This window comes from Eretmochelys imbricata, chromosome 5 (assembly GCF_965152235.1).
Source record: "Eretmochelys imbricata isolate rEreImb1 chromosome 5, rEreImb1.hap1, whole genome shotgun sequence".
Lineage (NCBI taxonomy): Eukaryota > Metazoa > Chordata > Testudines > Cheloniidae > Eretmochelys > Eretmochelys imbricata.
The window spans coordinates 26,118,150-26,139,416 of NC_135576.1; the positions used below are offsets into that span (position 1 = coordinate 26,118,150).

The 21,267-nt window shown below is 39.4% G+C and overlaps 1 protein-coding gene across 4 annotated transcripts in view; it reads left to right on the top strand.

The window, feature by feature from the left end:
- Nucleotides 1-21,267, top strand: part of NIPBL (NIPBL cohesin loading factor) — a 294,724-nt gene that overhangs the window by 141,294 nt on the left and 132,163 nt on the right. For all 4 annotated transcript variants that reach the window (XM_077816769.1, XM_077816768.1, XM_077816765.1 and 1 more), the window contains exons 5-9: nucleotides 2,286-2,385; nucleotides 5,767-5,918; nucleotides 8,168-8,328; nucleotides 11,033-11,126; nucleotides 20,319-20,951. In XM_077816769.1, the coding sequence (XP_077672895.1) occupies nucleotides 2,286-2,385; nucleotides 5,767-5,918; nucleotides 8,168-8,328; nucleotides 11,033-11,126; nucleotides 20,319-20,951 (1,140 nt within the window). The remainder of the gene's footprint in view (nucleotides 1-2,285; nucleotides 2,386-5,766; nucleotides 5,919-8,167; nucleotides 8,329-11,032; nucleotides 11,127-20,318; nucleotides 20,952-21,267) is intronic.

A 21,267-nucleotide genomic window follows, 5' to 3' on the forward strand; every position in this document is an offset into this window, starting at 1 on the left:
CGGGGGGCGAGGTGGGGAGTCCCAGTGGTGCTTACCTGGGGCAGCTCCCCCGAAGCATCCGGGAGGTCCCTCTGGCTCCTAGGGGCGGGGGAGCAGCCTTAGGCGCCGACTCCGTGGGTGCTCCGGGGCTGGAGCACCCACGGGGAAAATTTGGTGGGTGCAGAGCTCCCTGCCCTGCTCCACACCCGGCCCCAGCTCACCTCACCTCCATTCCTCCTCCTCCCCTGAACGCTCCACCCCGCTCTGCTTCTCCACCCCTCCCGGCTTCCCGCGAATCAACTGTTCGTGCGGGAAGCCTGGGAGGGCTGAGAAGCAGGCGGCGGCTTCGCGCTCAGGCCCAGGGAGGCGGAGGTGAGCTGAGGTGGGGAGCGGTTCCCCTGCGCACCTCCCGGGTTACCTGCTGCGGCGCAGGTTGCCCACCTCACGCACCCCCCTTCCACCCAGCTCACCTTCGCTCTGCCTCCGTTTCTAAAATGACTTCTAAATTTAACAACCAGTTCTAGTGAACCGGTGTGAACAGGCTCCAGCTCACCACTGGATACAGGTGTTTGCAACTAGTAAGTTAAGGCTGAATCAGAACTGGGTTGAGAAATGTATTTCTCTGCTGGGGCATTCAGTTGAAGGAGGCAAGAGATCTGCTGGAGTCCCTCACAGGATAAAGTTTAAACCGTGCTACAAGTTTGCCTTATTTAACTTGGTCTATTTTTACATTTATTTCCCTCCTTCACTTTCTTTCATTTCGGTTCAGCTTTGTGTCCTTTCCCCCTCCAACCCCATGCTCTTATTACACTAAAAGCTGTTTTATCCGGCACTTCACCAACCGGAAAGCTCTGATCTTCCGGTTTATAGTCCGGATGGCATGGCACCCTGCAGGAGGTTGGGGCATGGGAAGGAGTGTGGAGCACAGGCTCTGGGAAGGAGTTTGGGGACGGGGCTCGGGGCAGCCTGTTGGGGCACAGGAGGGAGTGTGGGGCGCTGGATCCAGCGGGCGCTCGCCTCAGGTGGCGACCTGTCCCAGCTGCTCCTAGGCGGAGGTGCAGCAGGTGTCTCAGCACACTGCCTCTGCCCGCAGGCTCAGCCTCCTCAGCTCCCATTGGCTGTTTCCCCCACGGGAGTTGCAGAGCCAGCGTGCGGGGTGGGGCGGGGGCAGCGTGCAGAGCTGCCTGCTGCAGCTCCTCCTAGGAGCAGCCAGGACAGGTACCCACTTGCGTGGAGCTGCCCAAAGTGAGCGCCCCCTGGATCCGGCACCCTGCACCTCATCCTGCACCCCAACCCCCTGTCTGAGCCCCCTCCCGTACCCAAACTCTCTCCCAGAACCTGCACCCCAGTGCCCCCCCGGCATCGAAACTCCCTCCCTCTTAGTTAACCGGCATTTTTCACTTCCATCACCCCCCAGTCTCCCAACATGCTGGATAAAACAGCTTTTACTGTATTTTGGAATTGATTCCTTTGTGGATAGTGTGTTTTGCCCTGGGGGCTATTGCAATTTATTCTTGTACAAGGTCTTTTAAATTACTGCATGGCTGTATGCAGTATTTGACTGGTTTTTTAAAAAATGTTTCTTGTTTGATAGTATGATGCTTACTAGAAAGCACAAAAACACTTATAAATGTATTGGAAAAAATAAACAATATTGGATGTGTGTTACAGGCCACTGGTTTATTAGTAGTTCATTTTCATGGGTAGTACTGTAAAGCCATATTTATTTGTGCTGTCATTTGGGAAATACTATTGGAGAACAATAATTCCTTTTTTTTACTTGGCTTTAGACCCGTCATATCAACCCAATCCTCCCACCCAATTTAATAGTTTAGAAGTTGTTTTTCTTGCTACTGTAAGAAATATTGTTTAATTACAGATTAATTGTTACTGTTTGACTCAACTGTGATGTGTAATCCAGGTTTCCCATTATAAAATACAAAGAGTTATCATTGTCTGTATTTGCCAACAGGAATAGGAGATGGAAAAAATTAATAAATATAAGAAACTACCTTTGAAATGCATTCCTGATATAGATCTTCTTTTTAAGTGAATTCTATATATAATCTACTACACACATTTATGAGTGTGTCATAAATATGAAATATACATGTTAAATAGAGCTGAGTGTGTGAATGTTTTTTCTAATTTAATTATAAGTGCAGGATATTAATGTGGTGGGTGTACACTTTATATTCCTATAAAAAGTAGTTCCTCAAATAGGAAAAACCTAAGAGTTGAAACTGTACAACGTATACATATGGTAACATTGATTTTTTTTTTTTTTTTTTTTTTTAAAAAAACAGGAATGATGATGCCACAGTACAAACTTTCTCAGAATTCCATGCATGGTAGTCCTGCATCTTCCAATTATCAACAAACCACTATTTCACATAGCCCTTCCAGGTAATATAGTGTCTACAATAGGGGAGGGGTCAAACCCATTCTGCAGTGGTGGTCAAACTTGTTTTGAGTCTGTGGGTCGGAAGTAAAAATTTCACTGTCAGGAGGCAAACATTGTATTCTTGTCCAACCACAGAGCAAGCCTCTTTAGCTAGCACAGTTAAATATGGCATTTAAATGCAGACTTTTAAGAGGGTAAATGCATTTATTGAAAAGTCCTGTCCTTTGTTAGTTAATTCATCCCTCAGTGCATTCCCGCACGAGCAATGACCCCCTCACCAATTTTTGGTGAATTTTCCATACCTTCTGCCTCAGTTTGGGAATCCTCCTCTGGAGGATTCTCTCTCACACTCCTATATTGGGAGGTTGGCTGTGGTGCCAGGAGGGACTGGGGCAGAAGTGGGGGGAGATAAGGGACCCACTCCTGAAGATTTGGCGGCAGCAGCAGCAGCAGCAGAACTGAGGTAAAGGGGACAGGAAGGAGGTCTTATTTAAGCCCGTACAATGGGGCATTGTGAGAGCAGCTTTACAAAGGACTGCTGAGAAGAGGACGGGCTCAGGTACCCATGGCCAGTCAGACATAGGCTTCTTTCTCAACTCTGCCTATACCAGCTCCTCTAAGCTGCATCAAGAAAGGCAGCTGCAGTCTGGATAGGTTTGTTAATTTTGGATGGGGCTGGATGGGGAAGGGTTCAGCATGTGAGCTGTATGCTTGACACCCTTGGTTTATAACTAACAAACACAGTTTGCTTTGTTAAGCTTTAGAACTCTTTTATTTGGCACATTACATAATGCATTTATATACTTTAATGTAACTTGGCAAATAAAATTGTTCCACCCTTCAAGGTATACTTTTGTTTTTTGGAGTGGTGTTGAGGAAAGTTTTCTAGATTTTATGTATTGCAAAAAAAACCCAACCACCCAACTCCCCTCCCCCCAAGCCCCATCTCTCCGAAAATATTTTAGTTTTGCAAAATGCTTGTTTTCTTTACTGGTCTTATTCCTTGAGAAGGCTACATTGTAATAAATGTTCTTGTAGATATTTTAAAAAAAAAATCTTAAAATTCGGAGTCATTGATATGTTTTTAATATAAAACTACATATAACATTGTCTACAAGTTAACAAACAAAACACCTTGTAACAACCTTATAACGTCCCTTTCTGTGTGTGTGTGTTATTTTGGGCTGCACACCTAAATGAGGCGAACCCTCAAAAATAAAAATAAAGCACCGTCTTCACAAAGATTGAGAGAGAACAGTGGCAAATTTCAGACATGAAAGTACTGGGACGAAAAAAAAAAGTTCTTGTAAAATGTACTTTCTGTTTCCCTGTTTTACTGTTTCAATCTTTGTCTTAACTTTAGTTTTATTTCAAGCAATTGCTTTGTATTTGTTCCATTCAAAAACTCTGTTATACATTACATCTCCTAAGTCTCATTAAGTTTATAACAAGTAATTGATAGTTGCTGTTGTAAAATCAGACATCAACAATATTTTGGAGCGGCGGGGAAAGGGTCATGACTGCACTACTTAAAGTCAGGGGGTGGAATTGTTTACCTATTAAAAGAACACAAAGCTTCAAGGAAAATATCATGCTAAATATATTGTAGTGTGTAATCACAATATCAAAAATAATTTACAAAGCAAATTCCCTGTTCCGTAGTTACTCCTTTCTTTGCATTATCCAAGATCTATTTCCAGGGCTGAATATTGAGTTTTTTGGTTATGACAAGTGTGTTGCAGACTTGCTGCTAAAATAGAGGAGAGTACTACCCAAACAAAGAGGACCTGATCCAAAGCCCATTGAATTCAATAAATCTTGGATTAGCCCTATAAAGAGAATGTATACTGCCTGAATCACTTTTTCTCTTTTGCTTTATTTATGTCCTCTTTATGGGGCTGATCCAAGGTTTATTGAATTCAGTGGGCTTTGGATTAGGTCCTCTTTGTGTGGGTAATACTCTCCTTAAAATTAGCAGTATAGTTTTGACAGAGAAACAAAGTTCTATGAAATCTTATTGGAATGTCCAGTTATTAATTTACAGTATTATATATTTATCGGCGAGCTGCTAAATTAAACAATTACAAATCAAAATGCCCTCTCAATGATCTTTTTACCTTTCGGTGCACACACTGAACTCCTGTTAATTTTAATGGGAGTTGCATGTGCTCACTAATGAGAATAGCCTCATCCCTCCCCCTCTCAAAGTCCACTTGGCTGTTGTTTTGGTTTTCTTTGACTACACAGAAGATAATGACTTCTGCCCAGGCTCAGGTAGTTTTCAGTGGTATAGAACACTCATGTGTTTTATGTATCATGTGATTTAAGTCCCCAATAGACACATGGAACAAGATTGTGATTTTTTAGAATAAAGCAAGGTCTTTGGTTTCTAGAGGCTTAAATAGGGTCGCCAAGCATCTGGATTTTGACCAAAAGACCTGGTTGAAAAGTCTGGTCATTGTAGTCTGCCTGTAGATAGGAAAAGGGGAAAAAGAGGGGGACATATATCTTAGCTCATTTTCATTAATACTTCTGCTTGATATTCCATTAGAAGGCATGCTGTTCTGTCATTTCTTTAAAACTGTATCCAGAAGAAGAATTCCTGTTTATTTTCTCAAGATGAAAAAGCCCACTATTTTGTCTACTTTTTTCTTTTGTTTGAGGCTAAAATGTTAAGTCAGGCAGTGTCCAAAGAATAATTTCTAGTGCATTGTCAAACATAAGCACTCTGACATGTTACTTTAATTACAAAAATAACTAATATTCAGTTTAGTTTGCTGAATTTTGTCACAAATTTGTTCAAAGTGCTGGAATTTGCTCCCCAGGCTCTATAAAGCATTTTGTAACAAAACTATAGTCATCAACAAGTCTTCAAAAACGATTTAATGGACTCCAGTGTATTTTAGAAAACTGAATTGTTTGAAAATGAATTGCCAAATTTATGCTCCAGATGCCACGAGACCTAGGAATATATGGATTAATTGATAATGCTAATCAAGCTAGTCATCATGTGAAAAATTAAACTTTGGTTTTGATTTTCATTCAGGTTTTTAGTAAGCTATGAGTAAGCCTGGAGACTGTAAATTTTATTTTTCCTGTAATACCTGGTTAGAACTTTAAACAGCTATTTACTTTTTCTAGGTAGAGTTCTTATGAATGGATTTTTTTTCTCCCCTGTTAGTTTTGATTAATGCAAATGTAGCTCTTAAGAAATAATTGAATCAGAGAAGGTGTAAACTATTTTGTGAGAAATGTTACTCTTAATAGGTGTTTCTTGATTCCACTGGATTACATGTCTGGTCTTGTAAAATTTTGTAAAATAAGTGTAAGAAATACGATGCCTACAATGGATTTCCTAACTTGTAATTGGGTTTTGTTTTTAGCCGGTTTGTGCCACCACAGACAAGCTCTGGTAACAGATTTATGGCACAACAGAACAGCCCAGTGCCTAGTCCATATGCTCCTCAAAGCCCAGCAGGATACATGCCATATTCACATCCTCCAAGTTATACACCACACCCGCAGATGCAACAAGGTAATTAGATCATTGTTCTATTCTCAGAACTCAAGATAACTTCAACTTTGCTTGGATATTTCACAGTTCTGTAATTCCTTTCAAAGGGCCAAACCCTGCTCATTGTTCATGTGCAAAATTGCATTAGGTTAGCAGGATCTATGTGTGAATAAGTTAGGCAGGAATTTGTCTAAAGTGTGCAATAGGCTGCAAAATTACCTAACTGCCCTTTAAAAAAATCAGCTGGAATTGGGAAAAAAATAGAATACAGCAATATCAAAAAACCTTACAGAACTGAAATTTTTATTGTTAAATGGTTTTCAAACATTTTAAGACATTTTATGAGCATAACTTGCATTTTCTTGAAACAAGCTGTTCTTAAGGCTTAGTTACTTGATGAAAATGTAGGATAGTTCTGTATTTCATGTTATGTATATCATCTATCGCTATTTCATGTATTAAGGGAAGTGATGAAAACTTAACATGAAGGTTTTTTTCCTCCGTATAACTTCAGGGAATGAACAGTTGTTAGGCTCTAACAGTAAGTTAGAAGATTTGAGTTCGATCCAGCCCAGCCATAAAACAGATTTTGAACCCTCTCAAAGTTCGAAGATGTCACATTTGTCTTTTTTTTTTTTTTTGAAAAGGTGTTGGTAGTAATAGGGGCCAGCACAAAATGTCTGGATCTTGATCTGGATTCCAAACTCCTTGCTTCCCTCTGACCATTAACATTTGGGATGGGTTTGATTTATGCCTATCTCTACTTATAATTAGGGTCACAGTATTCTCCATGATTTTACTGTGGCAAAAGTGGCTGCCAAATCCATTGAGTATGGAAATGACCTTCCATCCCTGCAACAAAAAATATTTAATAGTATGTTCCAAAACCTTACACCTGGCTAACATAAATTTCCAGAGAAGAGGCTTTTTAGCCATCCTCTCAACCGCAGCAAGCAATAAAGGTATCCTGCATGTGTTTTCAGTTTGTACACTCTGGAGCTTCACGTTTAGTAAGATTCTAGAGTAAATAGTGTCTCAGGAGATAGACTGTGTACCCTATGGTATCATGAAATGGGAAGTCCTAAGTAGTGCTTAATTTGTGCCAGGTTGAGCCCCGGCACCTCTAGGCTTAGCAGTTCATCTCTGGGCTTGCTGCATCAGTTATGAATGTGTAATAATTGCTTGAGCCCCACTATTCTTTCATAACAAAATTAAGCACTGGTCCTAAGGCATATAAAACTCAAATCAAACATTAGCTTCTGTCCCATACTTGGTATGGAGAACAGAATATTACTCTGCTACCGACAAAAGAGAAGAATGAAGACCTTGTTGCCATCTCTGAAAGCATTGCAAGGAATTTGTGGGGAAAGCAGAAATTATACTTTTCCTACATATGCCCATCTCATAGTGAGGTAATGGGAGAAGGAACTTTTAATGTGTGTTCAATATTTCTAATCTTTGTGGTAATATATTATTTTCATAATTGTGGTAACTAACAAAGATATAAGCTTGTAAACAAACATGACCAAGAACAAATTCTGTGCCAAAACACCCAGAAAAATGGCCAAAAAATATACATTTCCCTAGAATAATTTAGAATTTGCAGTCTAAATTATAAAATGTTCTTGATCTTTCTCCATTTTAATTTTTATTACTGTTTTTCCATGCTTTAGATACAGCCAAAATTTGCCATGAGTTACATTGACTTGATGAGGAAGTATGCATTCTGTACATATCTGTTAATATAGGCCTACTGTTTTCCCTACTTGTTGTTGTGCTGCTTCACATTTTCTTTTGAGACATAGCTTGAGCGTTTTAGTCTGATCTTTTGATGATAGAATCTGTGACCTTCAGTCAAGGAATTTTTCTGATCTTTCCTTTTTCTTTTCCAGTGGAACATTTGTCATTAACAAATGTCTCTACAGCTATTTGCATTGTTTCCTGGCTTGATCCACAAGTGTTTCCCCTTTATTCACGCCTCTAACTTCTCCACTGTAACTAAATGCAAGTCTAACTTATTAAAGAATCTTGTATATTATACAAGTATATTTCACTGAGTAAACAGAATTGGTCAGACTGGTATAATATCATAAATCCCTGGTAAATGTTAATTCATAATGCTTGTAACTACTCGTTGCTGAAGCAGTGCTGGTGAATTCAGTTGATTGCCAAACATGACCTCTCTCTTACATGTATTATCAATAACTGGACTTAAGAAAACCTGTTAATATTAAATATTTGTATAATTATGTTTTTTTTTCTTATTTCAGCTTCAGTATCCAGTCCCATTGTCTCAGGTGGGATGAGGAACATACATGAAAATAAAGTTTCAAGTCAGTTGTCTGGCAATTCAGCTAATCACCATGCTGATAATTCTAGACATGGCTCAAATGAAGACTACCTACAGATGGTGCACAGACTAAGTAGTGATGTATGTTACACCCCCAACAAATTTTTTATCTGAATGGAAGTGTTTGACAAATATTTGAATTGTGGGACTGGTCTAAAAACCAAATATTTTGCTAGGTTGCTGTTGACATTTGAAAAGGAGTAATCAATTTAATTAATTTTTCAATTTCTGTTTGTGTATGTCTTAGTTTTCAAAGGTATTTTAAATGACCACTGTTTTACTTGAAACCACTTTTGCAACATTTATTTTGCATTGAAGAAAAGTTTTCTTTTGTCTCTGAATCTTAGCTTATTTTAAGAGGGAATTTTGCTTTGTTTTAGTTGCTCAGATACGGTGGTGATGTGGACAGGATAAGAGCCTATGTAGATACATAGCTCATCAGCCCTTTGTTGGTTTCATGACACATTTGAAACACCCTATTTAAAAGGTCTCTGATGTTAGATAGTGATATGATCCTGTCAAGCCTGATGAAAGTTTCTTTTGACTTTGTATTTTTACTCAATACCTGTGAGCTCAAATGTCTTGCATGGAAATTTATTTTCCTGGCATCTGTGACTTCAGTTCATATAAAGGGGGGAGGAGGGAGGTGAAATTCATGCTCTAATGACTCATACACAGTTTAGTAGATTTTAAAGAAGAGAGTGATGCTGTGAACTCATCCCAGATTCTTTACTAAATTGGTGATGAATATTCCACTTAATGAGTTTCTCATCCTGCCAACATTTTCTCAGCCTGTGTATGTATCTTGCTGAGGTAGTTCTTTACAAGCATGATATGTAAGAACCACTAAGAATGTTTTTTGGCATCAGTTCTTTGAGCAATGCTGTTGTAATGATGCTCACTACAGGTTATGAGAGGGGCTTGAACTTGGGATATTTAGCATCAAGTCAAGCCTCTACCAGAGTAATCACTACATTAGCTTGCAGCAGTAGTAGACAGTTATCTATATAAACTAGCCAGTAGAGTGGGAGGGAGACATAACACACATACAAGCGTGTTACACTTTCTCACAGAGGACCATATCAAGTGTGTTAACACCTGGATCCTTAAAACCCTGAGCACAGTTAACTCAGTAAAACCAAGAGAGGGTGAATTAACTGCATCCTTTTTGTGTATTAAAAACAAGCACACAATCATTTAGCTGTTTCTAGAATATCAATGATTGTGTGTTCACCAAACAAGCAATGAACAGTTAATGGAAAATCCATAACTACAGTGTGAATTCAATAGTATTACCTTTGTAATATAAAAGCAGCATCCTGAAAATCCAAGTTCTCTGCCTCAGTGGTACAATTTCACTAAAGTGGGAAGCTTCTTCCAGCATCAAATATACATGTTTCCCACAGCTAATTCTTATTTTAAAGGTACACTGCCAAAACAATCCTCCGTTTGTTAAAAGAAGCTTTTTTGCAAAACTTAAGAACCCGTAGAAATCTTTCAATGACATTTAAAAATAATTATTCCAAGAGTGGTTTTTTTTTTTCTTTTAAAAAAAGTTTCCACACAGTATATGCAGCACCAAGATTGAAGCAATATCTTAGTACATGAGAAGCTAGAACTGAAATTGTCTGTCTAGAAATCGAGAACAAATTAAACATAACTGGTCTAGTGTCCTTGTTCAGTTTGACTGCAGAAAGTAAACAAAAAGTAAAGTACATTCAGTTTTTTAAATCCTTTTACATTTCAATATTTTAAGATAAGAGTTAAGGAATTACAAAAAAAATAAATAAAAAACAAAACTTGACAGCATCACTTCAATTAAAGCAGATGCCTGATTGCATCCAGTATAGTGAGTATTGCAGAGAAGTTTTTATTGTAATTTCCTGCTTTCACACACAAGTTTCTGAAACATTCTGCTTTAGAGCTGAAATTTTCTATACTTAAATGTCTCTCTGAATGTTTTTTTTTTTAAAAAAAAATTTGAGCAATATTCAACTGTTTTTGAGTTTTAGAATGCAAATAATACTACTACTTCCAATAGTGTCCCTATGGGTACGCCACTGTAGGTGCGGCAGCTCCTCATGCGCGTGGGATGGGAGATCTTTTGGTAGCAGTGCCCATTGGGCTGCACATGCACTCCTCCCCATCTTGCACTGAGAGGGGCCTCTATATATAGCGCTGTGTGGTCCATGGACCCTCAGTTCCTTCTCAACCACCTTTGGTTTGGGATGGAATCTGCTAGCAGAGTCCTTCTTCCTTAGGCTTTAGTCACACTCTCCCTCGTTTGCCTTAGTATATAGCTGTTTCCATTTGTTTGTGTGTTTTTTTAAAGGGAGAAAAACAAATTTTTCATTCTCTTCTGTCCCCGTTATGATCTTATGATCTTAAATTGAAACTTCTCCTCATGGAAAGTTTTCGTATTTTTTTTTCAATTGGTAGCAAAGGGAGTTCAGGCTTGTATTTATTAGCTCATTGGCATGAGTGCTAATATCAGAGAACTTCTAAATATGTATAATTCTTCATGACAAACTAAATAAAGTGGTGCTTTTAGCTAAAACATATTTTCACTAATTCATATTTATTTTTTGCATGTGCTGGTTGTAGGTTCTCACTCGGACTCTGATTTCATTGTAAAATATACATAAAATATGATGAAAAGTGTCTAAATTTCAAAGCATCTTAAATGTGCTAGTAGCTGTCTTGTGACCTCCTTCCAGTATTTTTTCTGATTAGACTTCTTTTTAGAAAATAAGTTTATAATATACATTATCATCACTGTTTTTAGGATGGTGAGTCTTCAATAAGGAATGCTGCATCCTTTTCTTTGCGGTCACCACAGTCAGTGTGCTCTCCAGCTGGAAGCGATGGAACACCTAAAGGTACTCTTATAGCTCAAACAGGTTGTTTGTATGTATGTATGAGTTTATTTCCCAATGATAAAAGACAAGTGAATTTATAGGCTATATAGTTTGATCTAACTAGTATTTTATGTTCAGATAAAACCGCAGAAGTTACATACACATAATGATATTTTTAATTACAATTTTATCTTGGTCCCCCTTTGACTGGAAACCTGAGAAGGACCAAAATTTGACTTACTATATTTTAAAACAGACTACTGTGGAAGATAGCAAGATCGTGAACCCTGTACATGTTGAGGATTAAACTATTAGAAGAACAATTTTCCATTGTTCTATGGTTCAAACACATCACTGAGTTATTGATTTCTTTATATTTATAAAAGTATCATAACATAAAACAGTTATTGCGTTAATTGCAATGAGACACATTGAATTTAAAAACACCGTTTAATATCTACTGTGGGTGTGGCCTAAATATATTAGCTGGATAGGAAAATAGGAGGGCAGTTTAGTAAGATAATTAAAAAAAACCTAAAAGTAGTTCTTTATACCAAGCTCTAGAACGTGTGTGTGTGTGTGCATGCATGTTTGCTTATTTTTCCCCTGAGTGCCTCCTTACCATTTTATAGCAGTAATTGACTGTGACTCGGTGAATGGAGTACACAATTCTGGTGTATGGCAGAGGATCCAAAGCTATGCAAATACTTAATAACTCAATGCCACAATAATAAAAAGGGGCAAAAATACTTTTTCCTACCATACCACTGGAAGATAATAAAATACAATGTTTCCTAGATGGCTCAGTGAGGGAGCAAGAGAGAACTGAGACAAAGGATAGGGTAGAGAAGGGAGGCAGAAGATTGCTAAAATGCTTTTCACAGTTCATTGTATTATATAGCTATCCTATGAAAGATGAAGCTGGAAGGAAGATGGGTGGAACCCCTGGTGGGAAAAGTTGTGATTGAAGACTGGCAGGTTGGAGTAAAGAATTTATGAAGTCTTGTGCTGGGTTGTGTAGGTGGCAAAAGAATAATTTAGTTGCTGCCATTATAGCATCCACAAAGTCTTACTCAGTATAGGTGTTCCAGTTAATAAACAGTTTGGTGAATCCAGTCTACCTCACCTCAAACACAACTGTCACCCACCTTGAAAATTTTTCAGCCAACTTGTAAGATTGCTTGGACTTGGACTGGTTGTGGCAGAAGCATAGCAGTGGTGGACCAGTTGGTGTGAATTAGTATGGTTCTGGAAATATTGGAGGCATTTCAGGCTCTAATCTTTATATTGGATCCACACACCTCTTGTTTGCTGAAGTCCAAAAGGGAGGTATTGAGCTATTGATGGAGCCAAAATGCCAGCGTCTCTAAGTGTAGTTATTATTAAATCTTTGATCAAGAGATTATTTTTTGATGGCAAGAATCTCAGCAAATACTGCCCTGTCTCTTATCTCCCTTGTAGAGAATCTTACTGAGGTGGTTTGAAATGGTTCTAATGATACTTGAGTTCTCAGACCACTTGATGCATGACCGTCTGTTTTTTAGGCCTTGATGTGGGGGGGGAGACAGCTTAGTTGCATTGACTGGTTTCCTCTTGGTGATGAATGAACATCTAGTGTCCATGCTGATTATTTTAGATCTCTTAGCTGTCTTTGATATTGACCCCTGAAAATATTGTTGACAAGACTGCAAATAACAGAAGAAATTGGTATTGAAAGAAAATTGTTTCCTCCGTGGAGGACCTAAGGGGTGGTATTGGACTTTTGCTCATCAGAGAGATCACATGCAAGGTACCATAGGGTTTCCAGGTTCTCAGCCCTCTGGTTCAACATATGAGGCCTTTAGGGAAGATATTGTAGATATTGAGCTTCTCTGATTTCAAAATATAGATAACCCTGAGATTTTTTTGTGTATTTAATTAGACTTTAAGAGTATGATTGCTCAGTGTTTAATTATGATAAGCACTATTTGGCTGACACAGAATTTGAATAGGGAAAAGGTAATGTTTTTGACTGGGGAAAACTCCTGCAAGAAATGACGGAAGTTATATCTGCTGTCTTGATTGAGTTTGCCTGTCTTTTTTTAATAGAGTAAAAAAATACCCTTACTCTGTTATGTTTGGCTGCACCTCTCTTCTTACAAATACCAAAGACAGCTCTGATTTGTCTATAAGTATCCAAGGCTCGGGCATGCCTATTCTGCCTTCAGTTCAGGTTCCGTCTCTCCAAACATGCAAACAGAGCAATGGCTTAGTATTCCTATGGTTCCTGTTACCACATCTTCTTTTAAAGCCAAATTTTGGGACAGTTGTGAGAAGTGTGTAGTGGATCATTCCCCAGGTAGGACTACTCATCCAGCTCCATCCTTTCATTATTCTCCTCTTTTCCATCATGGCAGAGCCAAACAAAAGGGGCTCCATCTGCTAAGAGATCTTTTCTGGAGCTACAAAAGGGGAACCCTGCCACAATTGTTCCCAGTCTACATGCCCTCACTGTGCCAAGAGAAGGGGCTCAGAGTCTGGATGATTTGTTTGGGCCGCATATTCCACCCATGCCAGCCAAGAAACAGATGGAGACATCTTTGCAAGGGTTCTCTTAAGCAACAAAACTTGATAAACAAGACTGTGCTCATCAGTCAATAATGTTGCAGGGTTACATTGAAAAATTTCCCCAAAACTTTTGTAAATCCTTCTCTAAAGAGTATCAAGCCAGGATCTTCATAAAAAGTAACAATAATGGTGATATCTAGATCTTTATATAGTATTTTTATTCATAGATTCTCAGTATTTTGCCAAGGAGTGGGTATGTGGGTTATTTGCCAATTGATCTGGCATCTTTTCTGATCTTCCCTCAGGAAGATCTGAGACCTCTTCAGGATTGTTCCCCTATACTTCCTCTCCAGTTATATATTGGATGATAAATAATACCAGGGCTCATGACACATCTCCGTGGACTGTGATCCAGAAAAGAATATCAGAGAAGAAAAGAGTAGTCTGTTATATTATTACTCTCCCCCACAAAAGGGAAAATTACCTCCCAACCAAAAATAATTTTTTAAAAAAGCCAAAAGCATTCTTGATTCTCATATCTGTCCACAAATTCTAGCTCTTTCAACAAAGAAACTTCTGAGCATAACAACTTCAAGCCAGAAAAACAAGAAGCATTTGCCCTTATATGTGAAATCATGGGAGGACAGTGGTGGCCACCTCTGCAGAAAAGGCTAATATCATTCTATATTAAGAGGAATATCATGAGTAAGGCATGGGAGGTAATTGTTCCACTGTACTTGGCACTGGTAAGGCCTCAGCTGGAGTAGTTTGTCCAATTCTGGGTATCACACTTTAGGAAAGATGTGAACGAACTGGAGAGAGCCTAGAGGAGCGCCTCAAAAATTGTTGAAATTTTAGAAAATCAGACCTATAAGCAAAGGTTAAAAAGGTTGAGTATGTTTAGTATTGAGCAAAGAAGACTGAGTGGAGGACCTGTTAAGTCTTTAAATATGTTAAGGGCTGTTATAAAGAGGACAGTGATCGGTTGTCCATATCCTCTGAAGGTGGGACAAGAAGTAGCAGCAAGGCAGATTTAGGTTAGATATTAGGAAAAAGTTCCTAACTATAAGGTTAGTTAAGTACTGGGGTAGCTTACCAAAGGAAGTTGTGGAATCCTCATCACTGGAGATTTTTAAGAGCGGATTAGACAAACACCTGTCAGGGATGGTCTAGGTATCCAGATCCTGTTTCAACATGAGGGGATAGGCGAGACGACTTCTCAGGGGTCCATTTAGCACTACTTTTCTGTCATTCTGTAATTCTCAGGGAAAGCTATATGGGAAATAAAAGCCCCATGGCACAGACACAGGTGGCCCAGGTCAGCTGACTCTGGCTCACAGGGCTTGGGCTGTGGGGCCAAAAATGGCTGTGTAGACGTTTGGTCTCAGGCTGGAGCCCGAGCTCTGGGATCCTCCACCCTCAGAATCCCAGAGTTCAAGCTCCAGGCTGAGCCTGAATGTCTACACAGCAATTTTTTGGCCCCAGAGCCTCAGTCAGCTGACCTGGACCAGATGTGGGTTTTTACCCCCTGTGCAGACATACCCTCAGTAAGCAACTCGGAGTATATAAAGCCAGACTGATATACTTAAAGAAGAGAATCCCTGAACCGTTGTCGATCACCTCACCATGAGTCAAGGCAGACACACACACACACAGAATGAGAGTCCTTCCAATGCAGCAAAGTTCTGATAACTTTCTGGTACTGATGTCCACTGTGCCACAAGTTGTCCATCTTTACCTGTAGGTCATAGGTCTGACAGGCTCCATGCACAGAGATTACTGTATTGGCCAAATGGCATGCAAGAGTGCTTAAAGGTTTCCACTTGAGGGCTAGAAACTGTTCTCAGTAGGAGATGCAATGAAAGGTGAAGGTACCATTCAGAGTGATCCATTCCCTCTGTTTCCTCTGAAAAAGGAAGCTGACTGATGGTAGGATTCCACCCTCTGTGATCTGAATCCTAAATCTCTGATGCCTTTCAGAGTGTGGGATCAGACCCAGGGCATCATAACAAAGAGAATATGATGAAAGGTCAGACTCCAGAGCATCCAGTTCTTAGAGATGAGAATGATCAAGGTGGCTCTTCCAGGATAACCTGAGAAAGAAACACAGTGTGTAGTTCAGTTAGAAAATGTGACAACCATGCTACAAATGTATCATCAAGAGGTAGGAACAAGACATTTAATTTAAATGCCAAAGTGAAGTAGATTGTCTCCTGGGCAGAAGCTCATCTAACCTCTGCTAGGGTGATTCACCCAAAAGGATTGCTGAACAAAAAACCTGCCTGGCTAAGCCATCAGAGATAAACAGCTAATAATGGTTCCTGAACCTGCATGTATTCAAGCTAGTATTTAGAGAGGCTTAGCTCAGTTCGACCTAAGACTTAGCTGAGACCCACCTTAATGGGATATGTTAATGTTCAGTTGTAATGCAAAAGACAAGGCGAGGAAAATAGACTGAAGATCACTGGGAAAAGATGAGGAGTACTTGTGCACCTTAGAGACTAACCAATTTATTTGAGCATGAGCTTTCGTGAGCTACAGCTCACTTCATCAGATGCATACCGTGGAAACTGCAGCAGACTTTATATATACACCATGAGTCAAGGCAGACACACACACACACACAGAATGAGAGTCCTTCCAATGCAGCAAAGTTCTGATAACTTTCTGGTACTGATGTCCACTGTGCCACAAGTTGTCCATAGGTCATAGGTCTGACAGGCTCCATGCACAGAGATCACTGTATTGGCCAAATGGCATGCAAGAGTGCTTAAAGGTCTGCTGCAGTTTCCACGGTACGCATCTGATGAAGTGAGCTGTAGCTCACGAAAGCTCATGCTCAAATAAATTGGTTAGTCTCTAAGGTGCACAAGTACTCCTTTTCTTTTTGCGAATACAGACTAACACGGCTGTTACTCTGAAACCTGGGAAAAGATGGTCTGGCTCACAGATTTCCAAGTCAGCTTCTCTAAAACACTTCTCACTCTCTTCCTTTCTTTTGCTACTAGGAAGAATGATTAAGAAGATATATGAAGGATGCTGCAGCTGTCATCCTTACCCCAGACTGGCCAAGAAGGGCTTGGGACTCAAATGTTTTGGAGATATTACACAGGCTTCCTTTTATTCTCCCTAGCAGGCAGGATGTCCTATTTTAGGACCTGCTTCTGCATATCATCCCAGATTACTCGAGTCTGATTGTTTAGTTATTGAGCAGCAAGTCCTAAATAAGGTTGGATACCCCTTCCAAAGTAATGGAGGGTCTCTTAGCCTCACATAAGCCTTGCACCCTCTCAGCCTACACAAGAGTTTGGACAAAATTCTCCTATTGGTACTAAGAAAGATCAACTAGAGGAAATCAGGCTTTCCCATTTGCTGAATGTCTTACAGGATGGCCTACACTTGGACCTAGGGACCACCATCACCACTGCTTCTTGTGTCTCAGCACTAAAGACTGTTATAAAATCAGGCTCATCCAAGTCTCTCGTAGATCACCCCATAGTATCAAAGTTTATTATAGCAGCACTCTTATTTAAACCAAACCTATCCTCCCTACATGGGATCTTCACCTATCCATTCAAGCAGATGATATCTAATTCACTGTATTTCCTTGCTATGAAAACATTCTTCCTCATCATAATCACGTTAGCAAGAAATGTCTCCAGAAATCTTTGCTCTTATGGCATGAGCCTTATAATATTTTCCCTAAGGGCCAGGTTGCTCATCATGCTTCCGAGTTATTCCAAAGTTAAACATATGCTTCCTAACATAACAGGAGATCATTTTGCTTGACATCTCAACATGCAAAAGAGCATGGCATATGCTGCTTGTGGGAAGAGCTGGTAAATTGTATCTTAGTAGAACCAGTCAGTTCAGGAAAACCTCTTTATTCATTTATTTTCACCCTAGATGCCTAGACTTGACAGCTTCTAAATCCTTCTTAGCCAGGTGGCATTGCCAGACATACACAGCTGAGAATAAACCAGTCCTAGAAGGAATCAGAGCCTATTTAATATGCTCAGTGGTGGCATCCTGGGATAGGACATCAGATATCGTAGGGGAAATCTGTACTTTTGCCACCTGGTCACCTACACCTTTATAAAACTCTGTTAACTACTAATGTCATTCCTGTATACACAAAAAGAAAAGGAGTACTTGTGGCACCTTAGAGACTAACAAATTTATTTATTTTTCCTTCACCAGGAAGGTGCTCCAAGTGATAGTTATATATGTTGCTTTTTAGGGAAGGGGAAACTCTTGTTTATTCTTTCTTCTCCCTCACTATTAATTTTTCCTTACAGCTTGCTAGATCCCAAATGTGGTGGAGAAGTCAGAATCCAGAATGAAAAAATTAACTGATTATTTTTCTGGGAATAATCTCACAACCCAGTCCACCTCATCTGAGATCGTCATCTGAGATCCTTTGGCCTCTTCAGGCTACTCTTAAATAGAAAAAGCTTGATTCTGTATTGCCCTATACCTTATGTATATGTCATGCCCCAGAGCAAAGTAAGCGCAGATTGGTACTGTTTTACACTCACTTTGCACTAGTATAAATACTTTACAAGGTGAAAGGCAATGGACAATCAGGCTTTTAATGTCATTGAATAAGACATAATTGTTAAGAATAAGACTTGAGTGTTCCATTACAGCTTTAAAAGTACTCATTTGGATTGAGAATAGAAGTGTATGTGGGGAATGGAGGCAAGCATGTAAGGTCTTTGGACAAGTTTGTGATGCCTCTGATATCTGCCAAAAGAGAAATACAGTCCTTATGTCCTGTTGTGGGAGAGGGTCATTACCAGAAAGGAAATAATCCGGTAATAGATTTTCTCCTATATGCTGTAGTAAACTAACCTTGTAGGTTCTGGAATATTTACACTTGAGGTCAAAAGGATCTCAAGTTATATATCACAAGAATTGAAGTCAGTGGTGGAAGGCAGAATGAGAGACAGCCTTGGCAGAAGCCAGGATTTTGGCCTGGGGGATGAAGATGCGGGCTGATTTGAGAAATGCTGGAGTGAATAGCTGCAAGATTTTTAGAGTCTGGATGTGAGGAGAAAGGGAATCAAAGATAATTTCATGGTTGCAGGCTTCAGTGGGAAGGAGGTTAGTGTAAGTTACAGTCGTGATGAGGAAAGGAAAAAAGGATTAGGGTAAAATAAATCCAATTTATGACATGTTTAGTGTAAAGAGGTTGTAGAACATCTATCAGGATGAACTGGAGAAAAACAAGGCACAAGAGCTTGGACAAAGGAAAAGAGGACATCTGTGGAGAGAGCTTTTAATTGAATGTAGGCCTTGCCACAGTTATACCTCATTTTGTCACTGTTAGATCCATGTGTTGCAATGTGCTGTCCTTGGAGCTACTTGGAAAATCAATCAGAAACTTCATCTGCAGAATAACGCTTCGTCCTTACTTAGTAGTGTCTCTTGCATAGATCATATTACAATTGCAGTCTGTCTTCCAATTCATTTGAATGCAGTTCAAGGTGTTAACCAATAAATGTCTAAGTGGTTGAATTGTAGCTACCTTAGCTACTGCCCCTCTCCTCAAGTGCTATCATGGTATCATTAGAAAAGCTTAAGCTAATAGCCCCCATGTTTAATCTAGAGGATGCTTGATAGCAGGGTATTTTTTAGCAAGGGGCCCTTTGTGCCCTTCACTTCTCCACACCATCACTCCCACAATGGACCAACAGAGCTCAAATTGTTGACCTTTGCAAAGTTTATCTATTTTCCTAGGCTTTTTGTGGAACAGAGAGTTAAGGGAGCTTGCACTATTTGAAGTTGAAAAGAGGTTTTTTAAATTTGTGATGAATTCGGGAAGTGTGTATGTGAACATTATCCCCTTTTTTAAAGTTCCTGTTTGTAAAATACATGTAAATGTGCTCAAAACTTGGGATGAATGCATTTTAGAAAGAAAAGTAAATAAGTTGGGAGATGGGGGAAAAAAAGAACAGATGTAGAAAGGTAATGGTGGAAACAATATCCTCAGTCACTTGTGGACAGAAGCATTGCCTCTAGGTGAATTGACTAAGTGCTCCCCTAAAGTAGGAAAGTTGCAAAAGAAATAGATATACTCAGGGAAAAAGAGTAAAGGAAGGCCATTTTTATTTTGCTTTTGAAATGCTTTCTAACTTCATCTTTCCAGGAACATGTTTAAGTAGGGAGCCTTCTGTGACCTGTGGATGTGTTCAGATTTCATTTTATTGCATTTGGAAATGCATAGATATAGTGACTATTGTCTGTCTATAGCTCATCGTTAAATTGTCATCACTGGATCCCATGAGAATCTATGGAGCCTTAAACCCTTCCTTTTCCCGTAGACCGGGTTACCTTTTCATTAACCTAAATCTTTAATAGTTGATGCCCTGGCCTGAACTTATAAGAGCTTTGTGAAAAGTTTTGGTCATCTTCGCTAGAATGGTGCTTTCTCCACTACATGTGGATTGCTAAAATAAATTGCTAGGAGATATAGGCATCCTTTGCTGCAACTATCTGTATTTAGGATGTTCTCCATCATGCATCTTATTTATATACTTACTCTTTGTAAGCACAGCTATTTGTAGAAATACACATTATAAATAATTTAGGGTATATTTAGTGTGTTTTTATATAAACTGTGAAACATCATAACTGTTCAGTTTTTCTTAATTATTATTCTAGGATCAAGACCACCTTTAATCGTACAATCTCAGCCTCCACCTTATTCATCACCTAGAGATGTACCCCCAGACATATTGTTAGATTCTCCAGAAAGAAAGCAAAAGAAACAAAAGAAAATGAAGTTAGGCAAGGATGAAAAAGACCAGACTGAAAAAGCTGCAATGTATGATATCATTAGTTCTCCTTCCAAGGACTCCACTAAACTTACGTTAAGACTCTCTCGTGTAAGATCTTCAGATATGGACCAGCAGGACGATATGCTTTCTGGTTTGGAAAACAGTAATGTGTCAGAGGGTGATATTCCTTTTAATGTGCAGTACCCAGGACAGACTTCTAAAACACCCATTACTCCACAGGATGTTAATCGCCCACTAAATGCTGCTCAGTGTTTGCCTCAGCATGAACAGACAGCATTCCTTCAGGCACAACAAGTGCCTGTTTTACAACAGAACACTTCAGTTGCTGCAAAACAACCTCAAACTCCTGTGGTACAGACACAGCAACAGGTTTCGCAACAAGGAACTATAACGCCATATGATGAAGTAGAGTTGGATGCATTGGCTGAAATTGAGCGGATAGAACGTGAATCAGCTATTGAAAGGGAGCGATTTTCAAAAGAAGTCCAAGATAAAGGTAAAAGGATTGTGTATATATCCTATTATTTCCCATCATCACATAGTTCTGTTCTGTATAGGTTCTTATACTGCCATCATCTTTGTTGTCCAAAATGAACTGTGACCTTTCATGTGTGTAATATCTGGTATCACTTTGCTTGCAATCCTTAAAATCTGGAGAATGAAGTTGTTAGGTTTTTTAATTTGGGTTCATACAAAATAAAAGTTAAATTATTCATAAACTACTCTTAATTTTGAGCCATGACATTAGATCAGGATAGAGTGGACATTGCTTGTGATGTTACTTGAATTCTGACAGTACCACACAATTACAT